The 18,461-nt window shown below is 36.1% G+C and overlaps 1 protein-coding gene across 2 annotated transcripts; it reads right to left on the bottom strand.

Moving 5' to 3' along the window:
* Positions 1-13,177: 13,177 nt before the first annotated feature.
* On the bottom strand, positions 13,178-18,233 carry LOC111908600 (polyadenylate-binding protein-interacting protein 4). 2 transcript variants are annotated; one of them, XM_023904416.3, is made up of 15 exons: positions 17,959-18,233; positions 16,969-17,144; positions 16,744-16,902; positions 16,518-16,654; positions 16,246-16,436; positions 15,731-15,908; positions 15,439-15,648; positions 15,119-15,192; positions 14,924-15,008; positions 14,808-14,844; positions 14,461-14,708; positions 14,225-14,365; positions 14,051-14,125; positions 13,892-13,954; positions 13,178-13,650 (listed from the first exon to the last, which is right to left on the bottom strand). In XM_023904416.3, the coding sequence occupies exons 2-15, from the start codon at positions 17,105-17,107 to the stop codon at positions 13,621-13,623; spliced, it is 1,767 nt and encodes a 588-aa protein (XP_023760184.1). In that variant the 5' UTR covers positions 17,108-17,144; positions 17,959-18,233; the 3' UTR covers positions 13,178-13,620. The 2 variants fall into 2 exon arrangements, with proteins under 2 accessions (XP_023760184.1, XP_023760185.1); XM_023904417.3 differs by having other exon boundaries at positions 14,051-14,122; positions 17,959-18,232.
* Between the last annotated feature and the right edge of the window lie 228 nt (positions 18,234-18,461).

Genomic DNA, 18,461 nt, shown 5'->3' with positions numbered 1-18,461 from the left:
ATAGCTTATGCGTCTCGACAGCTGAAAGAGCATGAAAAGAACTAACCCACTCATGATTTGGAGTTGGCAGCGGTATTATTTGCTCCAAAAATATGGAGGCATTACCTCTATGGCTCAAAGTGCAAACTTTTCACTGATCATAAGCGTCTCCAATATCTCTTTAATTAGAAAGAATTGAATATGAGGCAACGACGCTGGCTAGAGTTACTTAAAGACTACGACTGTGAGATACTTTACCACCCCGGTAAAGCAAACGTTGTCGTTGATGCTCTCAGTCGGAAAGTCAATCTTGAGAGAAAAAGGCCAAGAGTGTTGAGAATAGAAGTTGTCTCGAAAATTGTGGAGAGTATAAAGAAAGCTTAAGAAGAAGGTTCTGAGAAGAATGACCGAAAGGAAGAACGTTTGGGCAAAATGTTAGTGTTTGGTGTAAACAGTCACGGACTGAAAGTATTCCAAGACCGAATTTGGGTGCCTAAGTCAGGAGGAGTAAGGGATCTCTTTATGGAAGAAGCTCACAAAACCATGTACTCGATTCATCCCGGTAGCACTAAAATGTATAGGGATCTAAAACCCTACTACTAGTGGTCGTCGATGAAGCTTGATATTGCAAAGTATGTGGCCGAGTGTGTGACATGTGCAAGGGTCAAGGCACAACATCAGAAACCATACGGGAGTTTATAACCTTTACCTGTGCCTACGGGTAAATGGGAAGACATTGCTATGGATTTTGTCATTAAACTGCCCAGAACAAAGAACGATCACGACATGATTTGGGTGGTCGTTGATCACTTCACTAAGAGTGCACATTTCATAGCAGCCAATGAGAAATGGTATATGGATAAGCTTGCGAATTCTTACGTGAAGGAAATTATGAGGCTTGACAGTGTTCCGTTAATGATTGTATCGGATCGTGATAGCCGTTTCACCTCAAGATTTTGGAAAAGTCTACAAGAGGAAATGGGTAGCAAGTTGTATTTAAGTACAACTTATCATCCACAGACTGATGGCCAGAGCGAACGAACGATACAAACACTTAAAGATATGTTGAGAACATATACCTTGGAATTCCTAGGTAACTGGGATGAACATTTACCTTTGGTACAATTTTCCTACAATAATAGTTTCCACTCGAGCATAAAGATGAAACCTTATCAAGCTATGTACGGACAAAAATGTCGTACACCGTCTTGTTGGCTTGAGGCTAGGGAAAAGCAGTTTATGGGACCCGAGATAGTCCATCAAACTGCTGAAAAGTTGAAAATAATTAGGGAGGGAATGTTAGCAGCTCAGGATCGTCAAAAGAGCTATGCTGATAAAAAGCAAAGACCGATGACTTTTGAAGTTGGAGATTCGGTTCTGCTTAAAGTCTCGCCATGGAAGGGACTTATAAGATTTGGTAAAAGGGGAAAGTTGAGTCTAAGGTTTATTGGACCGTTTAAAGTTCTTCAAAGGATTGGGAACCAAGCTTACAAGCTCGAACTACCAGAAGAACTGAATGGAATTCATAACACTTTCCATGTGTGTTATTTGAGGAAGTTCACGGGAGAAGTTCCCGATATAATTCCAATTTCTAAATTAATAATTGATGAGAACAAAAGGTTGATTGAAGAACCAGAGGAAATCGTTGGCTGAAAGACTAAGAAGTTGTGACGCAAGATGGTCGAATTAGTGCTTGTCCGATGGAAACATGTGAATGGTCCAAATCTCACCTGGGAGACGGAGAGTGACATGATGAGTCGTTATCCGCATTTGTTTGTTGATGTGTGATTCTGGGTACGGAATCATTCTAAGGTGGAGAGAATTGTAACTCCCGTGTTTCTGGGTTAGGCATTAATGTTGATTTAATAGTCTAGGTTAACCTTTGTAACTCATTTTGAAATAATAAGAATGTATTATTTGAGTATTATGTGTTTTATGCTTAATTGTGTGGCATAAATGAATTAAGAATAAAAATAAGCGTAATAATAAAATATTAGATAAGCCCAATATCTATGAAGTAAGTTGTAGTGATCGTGACAAGGGTTCCGGATATATAAAGAATGTCGAAATCCGAGTTATAACGAAGAAGTTATGACCTATCGAAGTTTCGCGACAGAACCGGCACGACACTGTATGACGTAAAATACAAATTAAAGATAGAGCGATATCTAGCCTTAGTGATCTAAACGAAAGTCGTAGAATACGTTAAACCGAGAGCGTGCATAAAAAGAACGTCCAAATCTGACTTCGTATGAGGAAGTTATGATTTTTCTAAGTTTCAGCTTAGCAGTATGCAGTTGATCGAAGTCGTTGTCTCGGTCAAAAATAAACCTCACAGACACTAGATAACTAGGGTAACTAAGGGTCGAATCCACGAGGAGGTTGTGGTCAAACTTTGTGTTAAAATAGTTAATGAAAAACTACTAGCAATTGTCACGAAATTATTTAAACTAAAAGTTGATGAAAAACCTAAAAACTTGGTAATGCAAGAACTACTAAAACAAACTACTATCAAAGAGAAAAAAACAAGATACTTCCTATTCAGTTGTTTAGATGGTTGGACTTACACGTTTTTCTTCCCTTAAATTCCAATTTAATTACCTAGACATAATTAAGGTTGATTAACTTGCAACAAATAATTTTGAGCACACAATATGTTATCCCAACTAGTTGTCTTACTCCCTATGTCTAATTGGATTAGTAACAACTAGTGGTTTGGCTATAATGTGTCTTACGATTACCTATTACAACGTTGAATTTATAATACTACAAATTCAGAATAATGTATGTGGGTTCAACTAATCATCCTAAACTACTTGAATTCAGAATGATTAGTGAATTAACAATACACTATCTTAGTTGCAATATCACACAATAAGAAAACCCAACTCCAATTACTATAAGTAAAAATCACAACTTTAAGAATGAAACAATAACTGAAATTGACTAGAATAAAAGTAATAATCAAAACGTGTTCATCCTAACATCCTACAACATTCCCGGAAGTAACCTAGGTGGTTTAGCCTTCCATATGATTAACAAAACACACAACTTCAATATAAACAATGGAATTAATGCTAAAATTCACAAAACAACTTGGAATCATAAAATCAATGATGTCTAATGATCAATCAACTATGGAACGATGAAACCTTAGGGATGAAGTAATCAAATCTAGAGCTTAATGGAATTGATGTAGATTTGTTGGTTGAACAATCTTCAAACGTTCAATGATAATGAATTTGATGATTTCTTGGATTTGATTCGGAAATTGATGATCAAGAACGTGTTTGGAGAAGGTTTGGAACCCTCCAAAATTGGTGAAAATCGCAGGGGAGAAGTCCAAAGTCGATTAGGGTTTAATCTCCCTTAAATAGGTGCTAAAAAAACTGCTTTTCAGAGCTGTTTTCTACGTTGGCGTCCTAGTAGGCGTCTTAGACGTCATATAGGACGTCTGGGCGTCCTTCAAGGCATTTTACATGCCTTCTTTCGTCCTTGATTTGCACTTGAAAATGGCCTAAAACGGGTAGGCATCCTAGGGGGCGTCTTAGACGCTTTCTATGACATCCCTCATCTTTGTTGCCCCTTGTTGGTGATGAAAACGGTAGAATCAGTAAAAATGCAAAACATGAAAGTTGGAGGAAATTTTGTCTAGTTTTCAGAACTTCTTGATTCATGTCAATTGGAGCTCTAGATCTTGATATCTGATCAAAACATTGAAGAGTGGTCAAATTTCTCAGCACCATTTTTCTTCATTCCTTTAGCAATTCGTCTCCCATACTTGTCAGCTTCATGTTGCTCATTTTTCTTGCGGGTTCTGACCACTTTAGCACTAAATAGTTGCCTACGCGTAATGTTCAACATTTTATCAAAGTAGTGACATTCTTGGGCAATCACACATCAATTAAACATATTTAGTACAATTTATTATGTTACAAATATAGACCCATCAGCAGCCCAAAACTCGAATATGAGATCGAGTTATTATTAGCCGAAACAATCTAAACGAGAATCGAAGATCTCGTTAATAGTAGTGCAACGGTAAAAAGACAGACAAAAACGGACGTCAAATGAAGAAGTTCTAAATTTCTAACGAAGTTTTTCTATCCCGGCCTACTAAAAATAATATAATAAATATAAAGTCAAAATTAGCTAACGGAGTCTAAACGAGAGTTGTAGAGCATAATCTCACCTACGCGTGGATATAAAGAACGTCGAAAACGAAGATCGTATGCGAGAGTTATGATTTTCTGAAGTTCGAGGCACGCATCCCAAATAGGGAATTCCCCGCGTTCAGTGCTTGGCTCCGGAGTGGCCACGTCGATGCTGACTCAATGGATAAGGGATAGGTACGGAATCCAACTCCTATGTATCGTTTTCGAAGGGAACGCCATGTGTTCCTTTGGGGAACACCCTGCGTTCGCGGCAGACTTCAACATTATAAATAGATCACAAATCCAGCCATTTGTGGTTGCCAAATCTCTTCTCTGTCCCCCGTATTGCAACGATTTACATGCAAGTTATACCCCCCAAGCCCCAGTATCATCCCGAGTCCCGAAGCCCCGAAGGTCTCGAGAAACAGAGTTCCCGAGCCGAAACTCTGCCCGCGAGAAGCCCGGTTTTTGTGAAGATCTCCCGTTTCACCGAAGAATACTGCTTTTAGAGCCGTAGTGTTGTCCGATAATCATCTTATCAAGTGAGTGTGTAGTTACTTTCTTCTAACACATAAATACGAAGTATTCTCTGTAAAATACGTGCTATGTGTTTATATGTTATGTGTTATTTGATATGAGTATTGATTGAATGTTTTATACATGTTTTATGTTGTATGTGTGTGTGTGTGTGTATATATATATATATATATATATATATATATATATATATCTACAAAGATGTTGGGTAGAACATGGGTAGATAGTGGATGTGTGATGAAATAAAACAATGAGAGGCCTCGATGTTGTTGTTGTTGTTGATCTAATCATCTAGCGGAGTATGGATGACAACCACAGACTCTTTCTAGACAGTCATGTGGAACGCTGGCATGTTCATAACATGTAAGTGTTGTGAACGATGTGTTCACCGGTGTACTCTATCCCCCTCATGGTTTCCTTAGGACATTCATTGCTGAGGAAACCCCTCTATAGTAGTGTTCGTCTCGATGAAAATCCTATATTAGGTCCCTTGTAATAGTTGTTGTCATAGGGACGTAAAGGGAGGATAACGGGAATGGGTAATCGGGTTATTGTTGGTTGGTGAAATTAAATATAATTATTTATTGTGGGTTGAAACCCCTATATGCTCACCAGGCTCCCAAGCCTGACCCACTCAGTTTTATTTGTATTACAGGTAGTGGCGAGAGAGCATAAGTTGGAGAACTTGTGAAGATATTTTATTTATAGGCCAATAGTTGTGTATAATTGTTGTAAGGCTTATAATATGACGTTTATGCTTTTGTGTTTGTATCAGAACATGACATCCCAAGTTTTGATATATAATGAAAATACATTTCTTTAAGGAATGCTTTGATAAATTTTATTTATCATATTTTGTTTTAGGAACAAATTCCGCAACTCTTTTAAATCAAATGATTACTCTGAAAATTATTTTAAAATAATAAATTAAATCGGTCTTTTCTGGCCGTGATTTTGGGGATGTCACAATATTTTACAATTTGGAAGAGGGATGCTGTAATCCAACTTGCAAAATATTTGAAGGTAGGTAAATGACGATTTATCAAATTCCACCATAAAAACGAAATTGTTATTAAGTTTTTAATTGGATTGAAATTCCTAGATCCTTTGAGATTCATTGAACAATTCAATGGCATGTTTAAATCTCAATTATGCCCTTCAAGTTTGAGACTGGGATACCGAGGATCACAAACAAGGTGTGAATAACCATGCAAATGAACTTGGTACTCTCAATGTCAATTATCACCTTAATCAATGTGTCGGTTAACCACACACACTCCATTGACCTTATGATAAACATTAAGCTACCCTTTGTCACCCTTACTAGTCTAAGTTAATGTGTCGGTTAACCACACATGCTCCATCAACGACTTGGTAAGGTGCAAAGTGTAATTTCATGGATTAGCATCAATTTCACATTTTCCTAAAGTAACTAAGATTAGGAATTTATAAAAGGTTTAGTTACTTTATATGTATCATTATACTTTTAATGAGACTTATAGTCTTTGTCCTACTCGTTCGGCTAATGAACCTCCACCAGTCAAGGAAGCGATGGGTGAGAGTTGACACCCATTAAACCACCATTTTATAGTCAGTAACTTTATACCCCTTTATAAACTGGCTTCGTGAATGAGGTCTACTAACGGTAAAACCAACTTGTCTTATATATATATATATATATATATATATATATATATATATATATATATATATATATATATATATAGATACTCCCTCCATCCTAATATTATTGTCCACAGACAAAAACCACACAGATTAAGAAAACATTAATTACCATTAACTTTATACAATAAAATGACAATTTTGTCCTTACTTTGCATTTAATGTTCCATTAATATATATATATATATATATATATATATATATATATATATATATATATATATATATATACTCCCTCCATCCTAATATTATTGTCCACAGACAAAAAACACACAGATTAAGAAAACATTAATTACCATTAACTTTATACAATAAAATGACAATTTTGTCCTTACTTTGCATTTAATGTTCCATTAAACGCTTAGTTGGTTAAGTAATAATGAGAGGGTATTTTGGTAAAAATGCTATTTATTTTTAGAAATGGACTATTATTTTGGGACAAATCAAAAAGGAAAGATGGACTATAATATTGGGACGGAGAGAGTATATATTAAACCTATAATATTATAATAGTATAAGGGTTCAATTTTAACTTTTAAAATTCTAAGGTTTGGAATTAAAGTTTCAATTAGTGAGACGTTATAAATTCCAAAACTTGAAGGCAAGTTTTGAAACTTGTCAAAACTCTTCAAGTCCATAACACATGAGTTTAATGACATCATTAATATAAAAACTTTTCATATTCTATAACATCCATAACTTGAGGATCCATAACTTGAGGACAAGTTATGGAGTCCACTAAAATCATTTAAAACATTATTTAACTAATATAATAATCAAACAATTCATAAAAGATACATATAAACTCATATGAACAAGATAATTCAAATCAAACAAATTTCATGTAAGTAGCCTAACCATATAAACTAATACAAAACATGAAAATTTGACAATTATCTTTTAAATTGGATTAGCATGATCATTACCACATCAAAAACAGGCTTATAAGTTCAAAAACAGTTTAGGGTAATGATCCTAGTCCAATTTCAGCCTTAAAACTCAAAAATTTGCACTCTGGAGCACCAACTCGTTGAGTGCATGAACTAACTCGGCGAGTTGGTTAGGTTTGTGAGGGGACTCGGCGAGTCCACTATCCAAACAGCAAAAAATTGATTATCATATCCCTCATGTTCTATGGTTTAAAACCTCCATGGAGTATCCATGGGTCACCACATGGGTTTAGCCCAACATAAAGAACTATGGATCATTAGCCCACTTTATAAGAATGAATGATTTACCAAATCAACCTCTTATATTTAATTAGTCTTTTTTGATCAAAAAATTAATTCCAAATTAATTCTTGATCAATACTAATTAAATAACATGATTTCATATTAATATATTAGAACTTATAATATATTAATAAATCATAATTATCCTCTTCTCAAAAGTCCATCCTTCAAATTGTTCTGGTGAAGTGCAACCTAAATGGACCACACTACTCACGGGTCAAGTACATACCAAATATAGTTATGGACTTAGACACCTTATCCAACACTCTCTAGCTAAAGAGAACCATCTCAGATCTACCAGATGATCTAACTTGACCGTCGAAGCCTGCTCCCGGGGCACAGTCCCTAGGGCGGCTCTAATGGCCTTGTCTGTTGTGACCTCGCAGATCTGTCTCCGGCGTAGAAGCACATCCTCAAAGCAGGTGTTCAGAGCCGATGTCATATATATATATATATATATATATATATATATATATATATATATATATATATATATATATATATAGAAAGAGAGAGAGAGAGAGAGAGTTAGGTTCAAATGCTTTCACTATCTATTGTGTACATGTATGATTGATTCTGGACCAATCATTTTAGTTATTTTAAGAAAGTAATTAATGCATATTAAATGTTGAAGATGTAATTAATATCCATTATATCTTCAACATGTAATATGCATTAATTACTTTCTTAAAATAACTAAAATGATTGGTCCAGAATCAATCATACATGCACACAATAGATAGTGAAAACAAAATAACCTAACCCTATATATATATATATATATATATATATATATATATATATATATATATATATATATATATATATATATATATATATATGATATTAATTCATTAGCATGGTCCAAACAGTTCTTGCGCGCTAGCCTTGTGTGGCGCTCCCTTGCCAACCTTGTTGGGGACTCCATTGTCGGCCTTGTCTGGTGCTCCATTGCCAGCCTTGCCTGGGACTCTCCTGCCGGGCCAGCCTGGCGCTCCCTTGCCAGCCTTTCCTGGTGCGCGCCCGCCAGCCTCGCCCGGCGTCTCCGGGCGGCCTTGCCAGCTTCTTGCTAGTTAGGCCTGAATTGGCTAGCCCAAGGCCTGACCTAATTCCCCTTGACCTAATTGTCCCTTAAAAAGTGAACATTATCTCCTCCATGGAGGAGGGTCTCTCCCCGATGGATCAGCCGCCACCTTAGACTCCGGCCAGGTGGCTCAGCCGCCACCCTCCATCGTCAGCCACCGTACACTACCTCCAGCACCAAGATGGTTCTCTCTAGCTAAGGAGAACCATCTCATATCTACCAGCCAACCTAACATGATTTTAGGAGCCTGCTCCTGGGGCACAGTCCATATGACGGTTCTAACAGCCTTGTCTATTGTGACCTCGTAGATCCTCTCTGGCGTAGAAGCATCCTTAGAGCAGGTGGTCGGAGCCGATGTCGCATCATATATATATATATATATATATATATATATATATATATATATATATATATATATATCCCAAGGGAAAACACCTAACCATCCCTAGATCTACTGCACTCCTTCTTCCTCACAACGCTTAGCCATCAGGTGTGGTACTAGTAGATATCACCGCAAAGACGAACCTCAAACGCTAACAGAAACATCCTCATGAATGGTCGAAGACTAAGATCCCACACCTTGATTGAAACCGAACAGATCACACCAATACGCGAATAGCTCGATAAAACTTCCAAGGCCATCAGAAATGTTGTCAAACTCTAGTCGGGTCAATCCAGATACCAACCCCGCTAACCCGACATGTGAAAATTGGATTTTGCGTAGATCCCAAGCCATACCTGAAAAACTCTACAACGCTGCCCCAATATCCGACCTTTCAATAACCAATAACATCTGCCAACTCGAGCTTGCTAAAAATAATAATTTCACAACGAAGCATTGAGGGTACCCATACCCAAAAACTAAAATGTACAATGTACAGATTTTGACAATAGGTTGACGCATCCATTGAACTCTAATTGATACAGCTCTAAAATTCCGAAGAACCTCTAGTATTGATGAAGAATGAAAGTCACACAATCGAGAGTGCATTAATAACCTATCTATATATCCAATACATCACTAGCTACATCAAGCTCCTTGGCCAACCGCTTCTTACCACGAAGATGACTCTTGCATTTCTAAACACAAAAATCTGATAACAACTTGCTCTGCATCCTCGTCTAGACCAAATCCTAAACTAAAGTTTCGCATACCCAAACCACAAATCCCTATGAAACCATAGCTCGAACGGTTCGATGATTCTCCAAGCAGAATATCCAGCTCTCCCCCACTTAGGGTTCGAACCACCACCAACTAATATTGCAATAAACCAAAACTCAAACCGGCTCACCCAGATGCATAGCATCCCTAAACCTTGGGATATATAACGCAATGCAAGATGATCTTCCAGATGGATTACCCATGGCCCACAACCTTCCTATTGGCATGACTTGGCCGACAACCTTTTGGTTGGATGTCTAATACATACTGGGTCCACAACCTCCTGGTTGGATTACCCCTTGCCCACAACCTTCTGGTTGGAATGCCCCGGCCCACAACCTTTCGGTTGGAATGCCTCGGTTCGTTGACTGACATCACAAAGCAGTATAGTCTCAACTCCACCACACCATGTCGACATATGCATAACAAATAATAAATATCCATCAACATATAATTATATAACCAGTCATCAGACAAACATGCAAATCTACAGATCACTACAACATAGTAACATCCTATATACCAGGATACATAATCTAGTGGGTCGGCATTGGTGCCTTCGACCCACAAGTATAGTGAGTAAAAACTCACCTCTCAGTCTGAACAGGTAGTTGAATAGGTCACTGCTCTGAATATCATCTCTACCAGTCACGTATACATCAGATAGTGACACATCTCAACTACAACTCAAAAACCCAAAATACCCTTAGGTCAAACTTGGTCAAATCCTCATCAAATTCAAAAAGTCAATTGCGTCAACTCAGCTGAGTACACCCATCGTACTCAGCTTGTACACTTAGCGTACTCAAGCCTAGACCAGAAATGGGGTGTTGACCTCATATACCTCGCGTGCCATAACGTACACCCAGCGTACGTTTCAGTCAACATTTCCTTCTATTAAGAGCTTAATCTCTTAATCTTTTTCGTCTAAATTCCAGATCTAGTCCTCAAATGATGTCCTTAACCATAAAGTTTCCAACTTTATTGTCTTGCATGGCTATTAAGTGCTCAATCCCAAAAACCCTAACTTTTTAACTCAATAAGACATCCTAGCTCATGCATGGAAAGAAACTAAGGTCCAAGATTACATTTTTTATGCTTTTAAACACTCCAAAACATCTGAAAAAATAGCTTATATGAATTACAATAACCCATACTCATAATACCAAGCTTATAGGACCAAAATGAACACAAACCCATAGCTAAACAAGATCTAAGCATAGCTTCATCAAGTTTAGAGCTTTTTACCTTCAAATGGTGTCAAATGATGATGTGATTTTGGATCCAAAGTGCTCCAGTCTTCTAAGATGGTTTCCTCTTCCTTTTTCCTCCTTCAAGAACACCAAAATGCACACTCAAGGTCAAGGTTGTTTCACTCAAAAGATTAGGGTTAACTAGGGTCGAGTTGGAGGATGGAGGCTGATGAATGAAAGGGTTCTGAGGCTATAATGAGGTTTAAATAGGGTGTAAACCCTATATATTATGGTTTTGGTCCAGGCCACGTACGCTTGGGTACACCTAACGTATGCAAGCCACACCCAAAAATTACAAAAAATCCATTTGGGACCAAAATGCAAACAATTCTCATATCAAGTGCATAAATGGAATACTTGGAAATCAAGATGTTACAAGTTAAAATTACGCGTTTGGTCCCTAATTTTTTTGCACTCAGACTGTCCTTACGGTATGATTTTGTTGCGTTTTTATCACTCGCGTACATGAGAATACTATATTTCCCTTTATATTTTCGTGTTCACATTTTTATAATTTTTTTTATTTTTTATTAATTAAAGAAAATAAAGTGATGATTTGTGTACGTGGGACCCACTTTCATCACTACCACGGCTAGTTATCGGCAACCACCACTAGTCACCACCAGAAACCTAAAATCAGTTCCAAAAAAATCAAACCTGATACAAACAAGAAAAAACTTAAAATCAAATCTACCACCACCACACCCACATGAGAAAAATATGTCACTCCATCAACAGCCATCATTGTTATTGCCATCGACCTTTGTCACCTTTGCCATCGACCGTCATTACCACCAACGTCAACAATCCACCCCTATTAATGCTAAAAAACTGCACAAAAGAGAGAGAGAGAGACCATAGATCATATTTTAGAAATAATAGGGTGGTTGGGACGGGAGTAGGGCTTTTTTCTAATTAATAAATTATAAACAAATTACAAAAAATAAAAATAAGAATAGTATGGTTTTTCATGTCTACGAGGGACAAAAAAAACTTAACAAAATAAAACCATAAAAACAATCCAAGTCAAGGGCGGAACTAGCTTGAAGCAAGGGGTAGCCCATGCTCCACCTCAAATTTTCACAAGAAGTGCTCCATCGCAAAGGAAGATGAAGAAGGGACACTGGTAGATTATATATTGTGCTACTCCTTAGCCCTCTATGGATGATGCATAAAACGAAATTTGTGTCTTGAGAGCTTCAATGGTGGAGAATTCCTAAGAGAACTCTTCCAATTTCCTTAACAGTATGAAATTTGTTTTCTTTGTTATTTTTCCAACCAAAGAGCCATCAACGAATGCTTTGGGAGAATGGTGTATGAAACACTAGTGGGCAAACTAAGGCTTCTTTGTTAATTGACTCTTTATGGTAAGTGTTTGTGAAAAATCCTGGTTTAGCATTTAGAATGGCATAATGTAGCCACGTTCATAACTTCTAAAACCATGTGGGTATATAGCTGGGTTGATGTTTCTAAAGTGGCATAATGCAGTCACATTCACAATTTCTAAAAAGGATGCAAAGAAGAACAATATGGTCCTAAGGTCTTCCAGCATTATAAGCATAGATGATTTGGTTTCTGTTTCCACTAAAATAGGCGAAAAGGAGGTGATTCAAGATTGTTTCATTAGTACATATATGAATTTTCAATCTTTATTTCTTAAGGGATACTTCATTAAACCTTTTGATGACATAAATTCGGAGGCAAATAGGACATGACTCAGCTCATTAGACGAGTTTCACAATTACTGTTGAACAATGTGAAATTGTGTGTCAGTATATACCAATACCATAGAGCCATTTTTCCAGCTTTAGCTGTCAGAACTATAACTCTTTTGTGGCAGCAAAGTATTAGGGCCATTAAGGGGCGACTGTAAAACTTGTTTGCCCTTTTACACAGTTAAAAAATAAGCATGACATTTGACCATTGTAAAAGTGAAAGTACGTTGCTATAAAAAAATTTTAAAAAAAAATGAAATTTTGTTGCTATAAAACTCAAAAAAATAAAAAATAAGCATGGTTTATTGGTGTTGCCACCCAAGAACCAAAAGATTTGGTTCTAAAGAAAAAAGTTGGAGACCAAAAAGAAAACCATAATAAACTAAAATATCCCTACAATATATAAATTTGTATTCAAACACACACCAACTTAAAATAAATATTCCTAACTTAAATGACATCATCCTAAATAACTCACAAACTCAAGCCTATTGTAAAGTCATATATCATAAACATAAACTAATCTCTCTCTCTCTCTCTCTCTCTCTCTCTATCTATCTATCTATCTATCTGAAAAGCTTCAGCATCCAAAAAAAGAAAGAAAAACATCCATCCTTCCAACTTTCAAGAACATGAATAAAGCTAAAAGCAGTCAAGTCATGTAAAGCCTCAAAGGTGAATCAATAACAAATCTATGTTTTGTGAATCATCATCATTCATCATGTTTCAGGTCTCACATATCAGCTGCTGCTGGATTTGCTAGAGCAAAAAAACCCTTCCAAGCAGCCTTCAAATTCACAATACAATGGAGTGGATGCTGCCTAAAAGTCTCTTCCTTTGTACTGCATCTCCTGTCACCACGAATAAGAGGGACATTTTTGTCATCATAAAAAAATTACACACTTTTTCCCTCCCACAAATAGGAGTGACATTTTCGTCATTACAGAAAAATTTATTCTACATAAACTGGTGTGAAGTTTTTTATCTGTTTTATTTTGGTATATTTAGATACAAAAACATTAAAGCAAATGTTGAAAATATCATACCGAATTTAAACACATAAATGTTAAAAAGTTGAGTTGAGTTTGTTACCGGAGGATAAGTGGGCATGTAGACCATCTGCCGGGGTTGACCAAGAACCATTTGCTGCCCATACTGATATTTATATATATATTCTTAAAATTAATTTCCACAAAATAAATTATTTTACTTCAACTAACTATTAAGTAATAATAATAATAATAATAATACCTGTGGCACGTTTGGATTGAAATATGGCTGCTGTGGTTGATACGATGTGGTCTGGGGACCATACATAACAGGCTGCTGTGGAGAAAACGCAAAAAGAATTACATTTTTTTTTTATTTTCATTAAAAAAAAAAAAAAGTCAAAAGTGAAGAAGAGATGGATGTGAAAGGCATTACAGGTTGCATATGTGAGACTGGAGGTGGGTAGTAGAAGGAATGTTCAGGTGCATGTGCTACAGGAGATGGAGATGGAGAAGGAGGTCTTACAGGTGTCTGTAATGGAACAAAGCTCTTGGCATTTGGGTTCAGTCTAAATTCCTGCAAATTTTCAAACCATAAACAGCTTACTTACTTCAAAGCATAATAATACTCAAAACTGAAAATTAAAACCATTGTTAATTTTTTATTTGTACCTTTGCATTGGGATTCAATGTGGATTTTTCTGAAGCCATGGATGAGGTAGGAGATGACACAGGAGCAGCATTTCCAGATTCTGAAGTGGATGATAATGATTGTGTAGTAGTAGTAGTAGTAGCCTCCTCATGTGTCTTCACAGTGGCTTCACTACAACTCACTGTTTCATGAGGCTTATTATTATTAGATGGTGCATATGCAGTTGCATCTGCTGATAGTCCTTTTTCAGAGCTTTCTTTCTTTCCCACTGTATGTATGTATACATATACAGACATTAGATTAAATTTGAATGTTAATTACTCATATTGACTTGTATTGTCAACAAAACAAGAAGAGAAAAACTAACCCTCTGGTTTTGAAGCCTCGTTTTGCTCCAAAAACTGCTGCACAAGTGTAATTAATAGTTACAAACTATCTACGATAAATAGTATACACAATTTGTGTTATGTATGATTAATCTACCATATGCTTTCCAGTATCCTCCTTCTCCTTGGTGTAATAACTTCCAGCCTTTTGTTGACTACTCTGGTTCTGGTTCTCTTGAATCCTGAGATAAATAATAATAATAATACTAATAAGATACATAAAAATAAAAAAAGTATATACTCTTTTGCAAGAAAAATATCAAAATATTTCAAGATATTAACAAACAAGAACCTGCTCTCATTGTGCAAAGAACTAGATGGATAAAAGTCACGGCTAGTACTCGTTTGAGAAGCTTGGCCCTCAACCTGATTCATAACATTGGAATTTCAGATTCCATTTCATCATGTGTATGTTTCTCATTTCTCAAATGAATGGAATTTGGAACCTTTAAAGTCCATGTTTGATGGACTTCATTATTCAAAAGAGAAGGGTGGGAGGAATTCAACCCCATTCTTTCTTTTTAATTAAAAGACCAAAATACCCTTCTTATATAAATAAATTTGATTATGGGTACTTGAAGTAAACAAGATTAAGAAGTTGAAGAAACATACCAATGATGGTGCTTGAGATCCACCGCTTTTCAAGTGAGTTAACTGATTGTTGATGATGGAATCAGACACATTCCCAAAGGTTTCATTATTTTCTGTATCCCAAATGTCCTCATTTTCATCATAACCACTATCATCAACACCACGAAAAACTGATGAATATTTGGTTTCCTCATCAAGATCGAAGCTGCTATGGAAGTGAATGCCCCTTTCCTGATAAATACAAATACAAACTACAGCTATAAGAATTTAAATAAATGGATTTGGATAAAAAATGAAAAAGCAAAGAATTCACCTCAGCTAAATGAAGATCCTGAGTATCCTCTCCCTCGATTTCTCTAGCTATTCTTAAAGCCTGTTTTTCCAGCTCTCTCATTTGAGGACCTCTATCAAGTTTTGTTGTGTAGAGTTCCTCATTGAATGTACTTTTTACTCCAAATAATGCTGCATTTGTCTCAAATTGATCCCATCCCCTGTTCAATGGATAATTAGGTTAATAAAAGTTCATGTACTCAAACTTATTTATAATCGTATCAATGTAAGGAGAATGATTTAATGCAAAAAATCCCCTACTATGTCTTTTACATACGTAAAACAATATAATGACACTGATTTATAATCTCATCTGTATTTTCACTAAGTTAACAATATGTGTATATACACACACACACACACATATAAAGACACAAACAGACATACATAAAGACACACACAATCACATACATATACATATCATCAATTCAATAAGGACACTAAGCAAACATCATTAGACCTAGAAATTATACCAAAAGAAGATAAAGAATTTAAAACCTGTTCCAATGGCGATCAAATGTGTTGTCCAGCTCAGGCAATTCTATATTATCATCATCCGGGACCCACGGTTCCAACTCTCTTTCCAAATCAACATGTCTAGAACGAGAAATCAAGGAATCTGTCATAATATCTTGCTGTTTTTCAAGATGAACCTCATTTGTCAACCCATCACTAGTTACTGTTACACCCTGCACATATGAATCACAAAAACTTATGTCAACTCTCTTTTTAATTATTGAGTTATAACAAACAGAAACAACCAAACAGACCTTTGCTACAACTTGCACAAAGTCTTTTGCAGGTATGATTAAGGTTTTAGAAGGGGCCTTGTTAACAGAATCCGAAATGTTTTTCTGTCCTTGAGAAGAACCAGTATTCGTCACACATGCCATCTTCAAGATTATTCCTGAAAAGGGCAACCAAGAATGTGTTAATAAAGCATATGATGTATCATGCATATTCAATTATTCACTATTCAAATGTTCTAGAAGATACCAAAATCACTATCTGCATTTGTGGCATGAAATATCCCAGAGTATACAGATCCATCTGTGACCTGGACATCCACCTGATGCCCTATAAGACATGTGGTGAAGTAAACAAGTCGCTCACGTGATGGATTATCAACTACTCCTTTGTTTCCAATTGGTAAACCTGAGAAAAAAAAAAGTTAGAATGATGAACATGAAAGTTATTAGCAATTCAGCCAGAAAAATGAACCTGTTGTGATAGTTTTGTTGAAGTTTGACTTCCCACTTTGAGATTTATTATCAAATCTAATCCCCATTTCTTTTTCACCTCTCCTGCGGTTGAATCCGTTTGCAGAGGACCTTGGTGGTGCAACTTGTTGCAGATTCATTCTTGATCAAAATATCAAATCCACCAAGAACTGGATACTGTAAAAGTAAATCATTTAAGTAACAAACAAAATATGAAAAGGGTTTTTCATGCTTTTAGTTTTTGTTCTGTTCAGATACATTTTGTTCAGTTTAAAGTTTCCTTCTGTTTAAATTTGTTCAGTTTAGACTTTAGATTCATCATGTTTAGGTTTGCTCATGTCATATTCCTTATGTTCAATATCATTCTGTTTGGATTTGTTTTGCTTTGTTCTGTAATTCGTTTTCTTCAGTTTCATTAGTTGCAGATTCTAATAGCTTTGTGTTCTTCCATTGTGACCTTGGTGTTGTACATGTCATAGCACAATTGGATTTATGAGTACACTTGGAGTCATGAACTTGGTATTTGGTTTGTAATATTGGATTATATGACTTTGGAATCATGCTTATTATGATAGTTCAGTTATTAGGTTTTTTGGTTGCAGTTTGAAGGACTTTGACGTATTATTGTGGTTATCCCATTAAACAATAGTGCCCTAATGCTCAATTGTATTGGTGGCTTATACAGCTTAACTTCTTCACAATGATTAAGGTATCCTACAAAAACCCTAATAAATCTAATAAATCAATAACCAGAATCTTATATAAATTTGAGAAAATTCCTGAACAGTAGAAATCAAGTTGCATGTAACCGTTAAACACAAACTTACATAGTTCCTACGCATACACAATCCAGAGTCAAACCCCTGTTGTCTAAGTTTCCATTCCAACATGTAAGTCCATGAATGTATTGCGATATATGATTATGCATACAAAGAGAAGGTGTGTGTGTGTGTGTGTGAGAGAGAGAGAGAGAGAGAGGACGACGACTTACCGGAAAGATCTGCGAAGGACGATTAAAGGGTTTGATCCAAAGAACAAAGCGTGTGGAAATAAATATCTTTTAGATGTGGGCAAGAAAGAAGGGGAAGATCGTGATATTTGGGGACCTACCACATACGGCCACCGTAGTGTTTACTCTGCGATCAACGATTCCCTTGAAGAAATTGAATTGAGGTTTTGAAGAGGAAAGTATCGAAACTGAGACCACGATTCCAGCGAATAGTGTCTGGTCTTTTGGGTTTGTGTGATCAGGGGCAACGTTAGGTTTTGTTAAAAATCGCCCTGTGGCGACGTGTTACGAGTGGTCAGATAGGGTTGATAAATATTTTTGACTTGATAAAATAAAATAAAAAGTTATTTATAGTAAAAAAAATCATAATAGCTAATCTTGTTAAGTTTTTATAGAAAATAGGGTTATTTCCAAATTAGATCCTATATTTACAGTTTTATTCTAGTTAAACCAAAAATTTATTTTTTCCCCAAAAAAACCATATT

This window comes from Lactuca sativa, chromosome 4 (genome assembly GCF_002870075.4).
Source record: "Lactuca sativa cultivar Salinas chromosome 4, Lsat_Salinas_v11, whole genome shotgun sequence".
Classification (NCBI taxonomy): Eukaryota; Viridiplantae; Streptophyta; class Magnoliopsida; order Asterales; family Asteraceae; genus Lactuca; species Lactuca sativa.
The sequence above is the reverse complement of the archived record's forward strand: the minus strand, read 5'-3'. Positions and strand labels throughout refer to the sequence as shown.

What these genes read in the sequence shown, in the direction of transcription:
- LOC111908600 (XM_023904416.3), bottom strand. Translation starts at nt 17,107, where the DNA reads ATGAATCTGCAACAAGTTGCACCACCAAGGTCCTCTGCAAACGGATTC. An exon ending in TTTGATCGCCATTGGAACAG is followed by an intron (nt 15,909 to 16,245) that starts GTTTTAAATTCT and finishes TCCATTGAACAG; the next exon opens with GGGATGGGATCAATTTGAGA. An exon ending in TCAATCCAAACGTGCCACAG is followed by an intron (nt 13,955 to 14,050) that starts GTATTATTATTA and finishes TATAAATATCAG; the next exon opens with TATGGGCAGCAAATGGTTCT.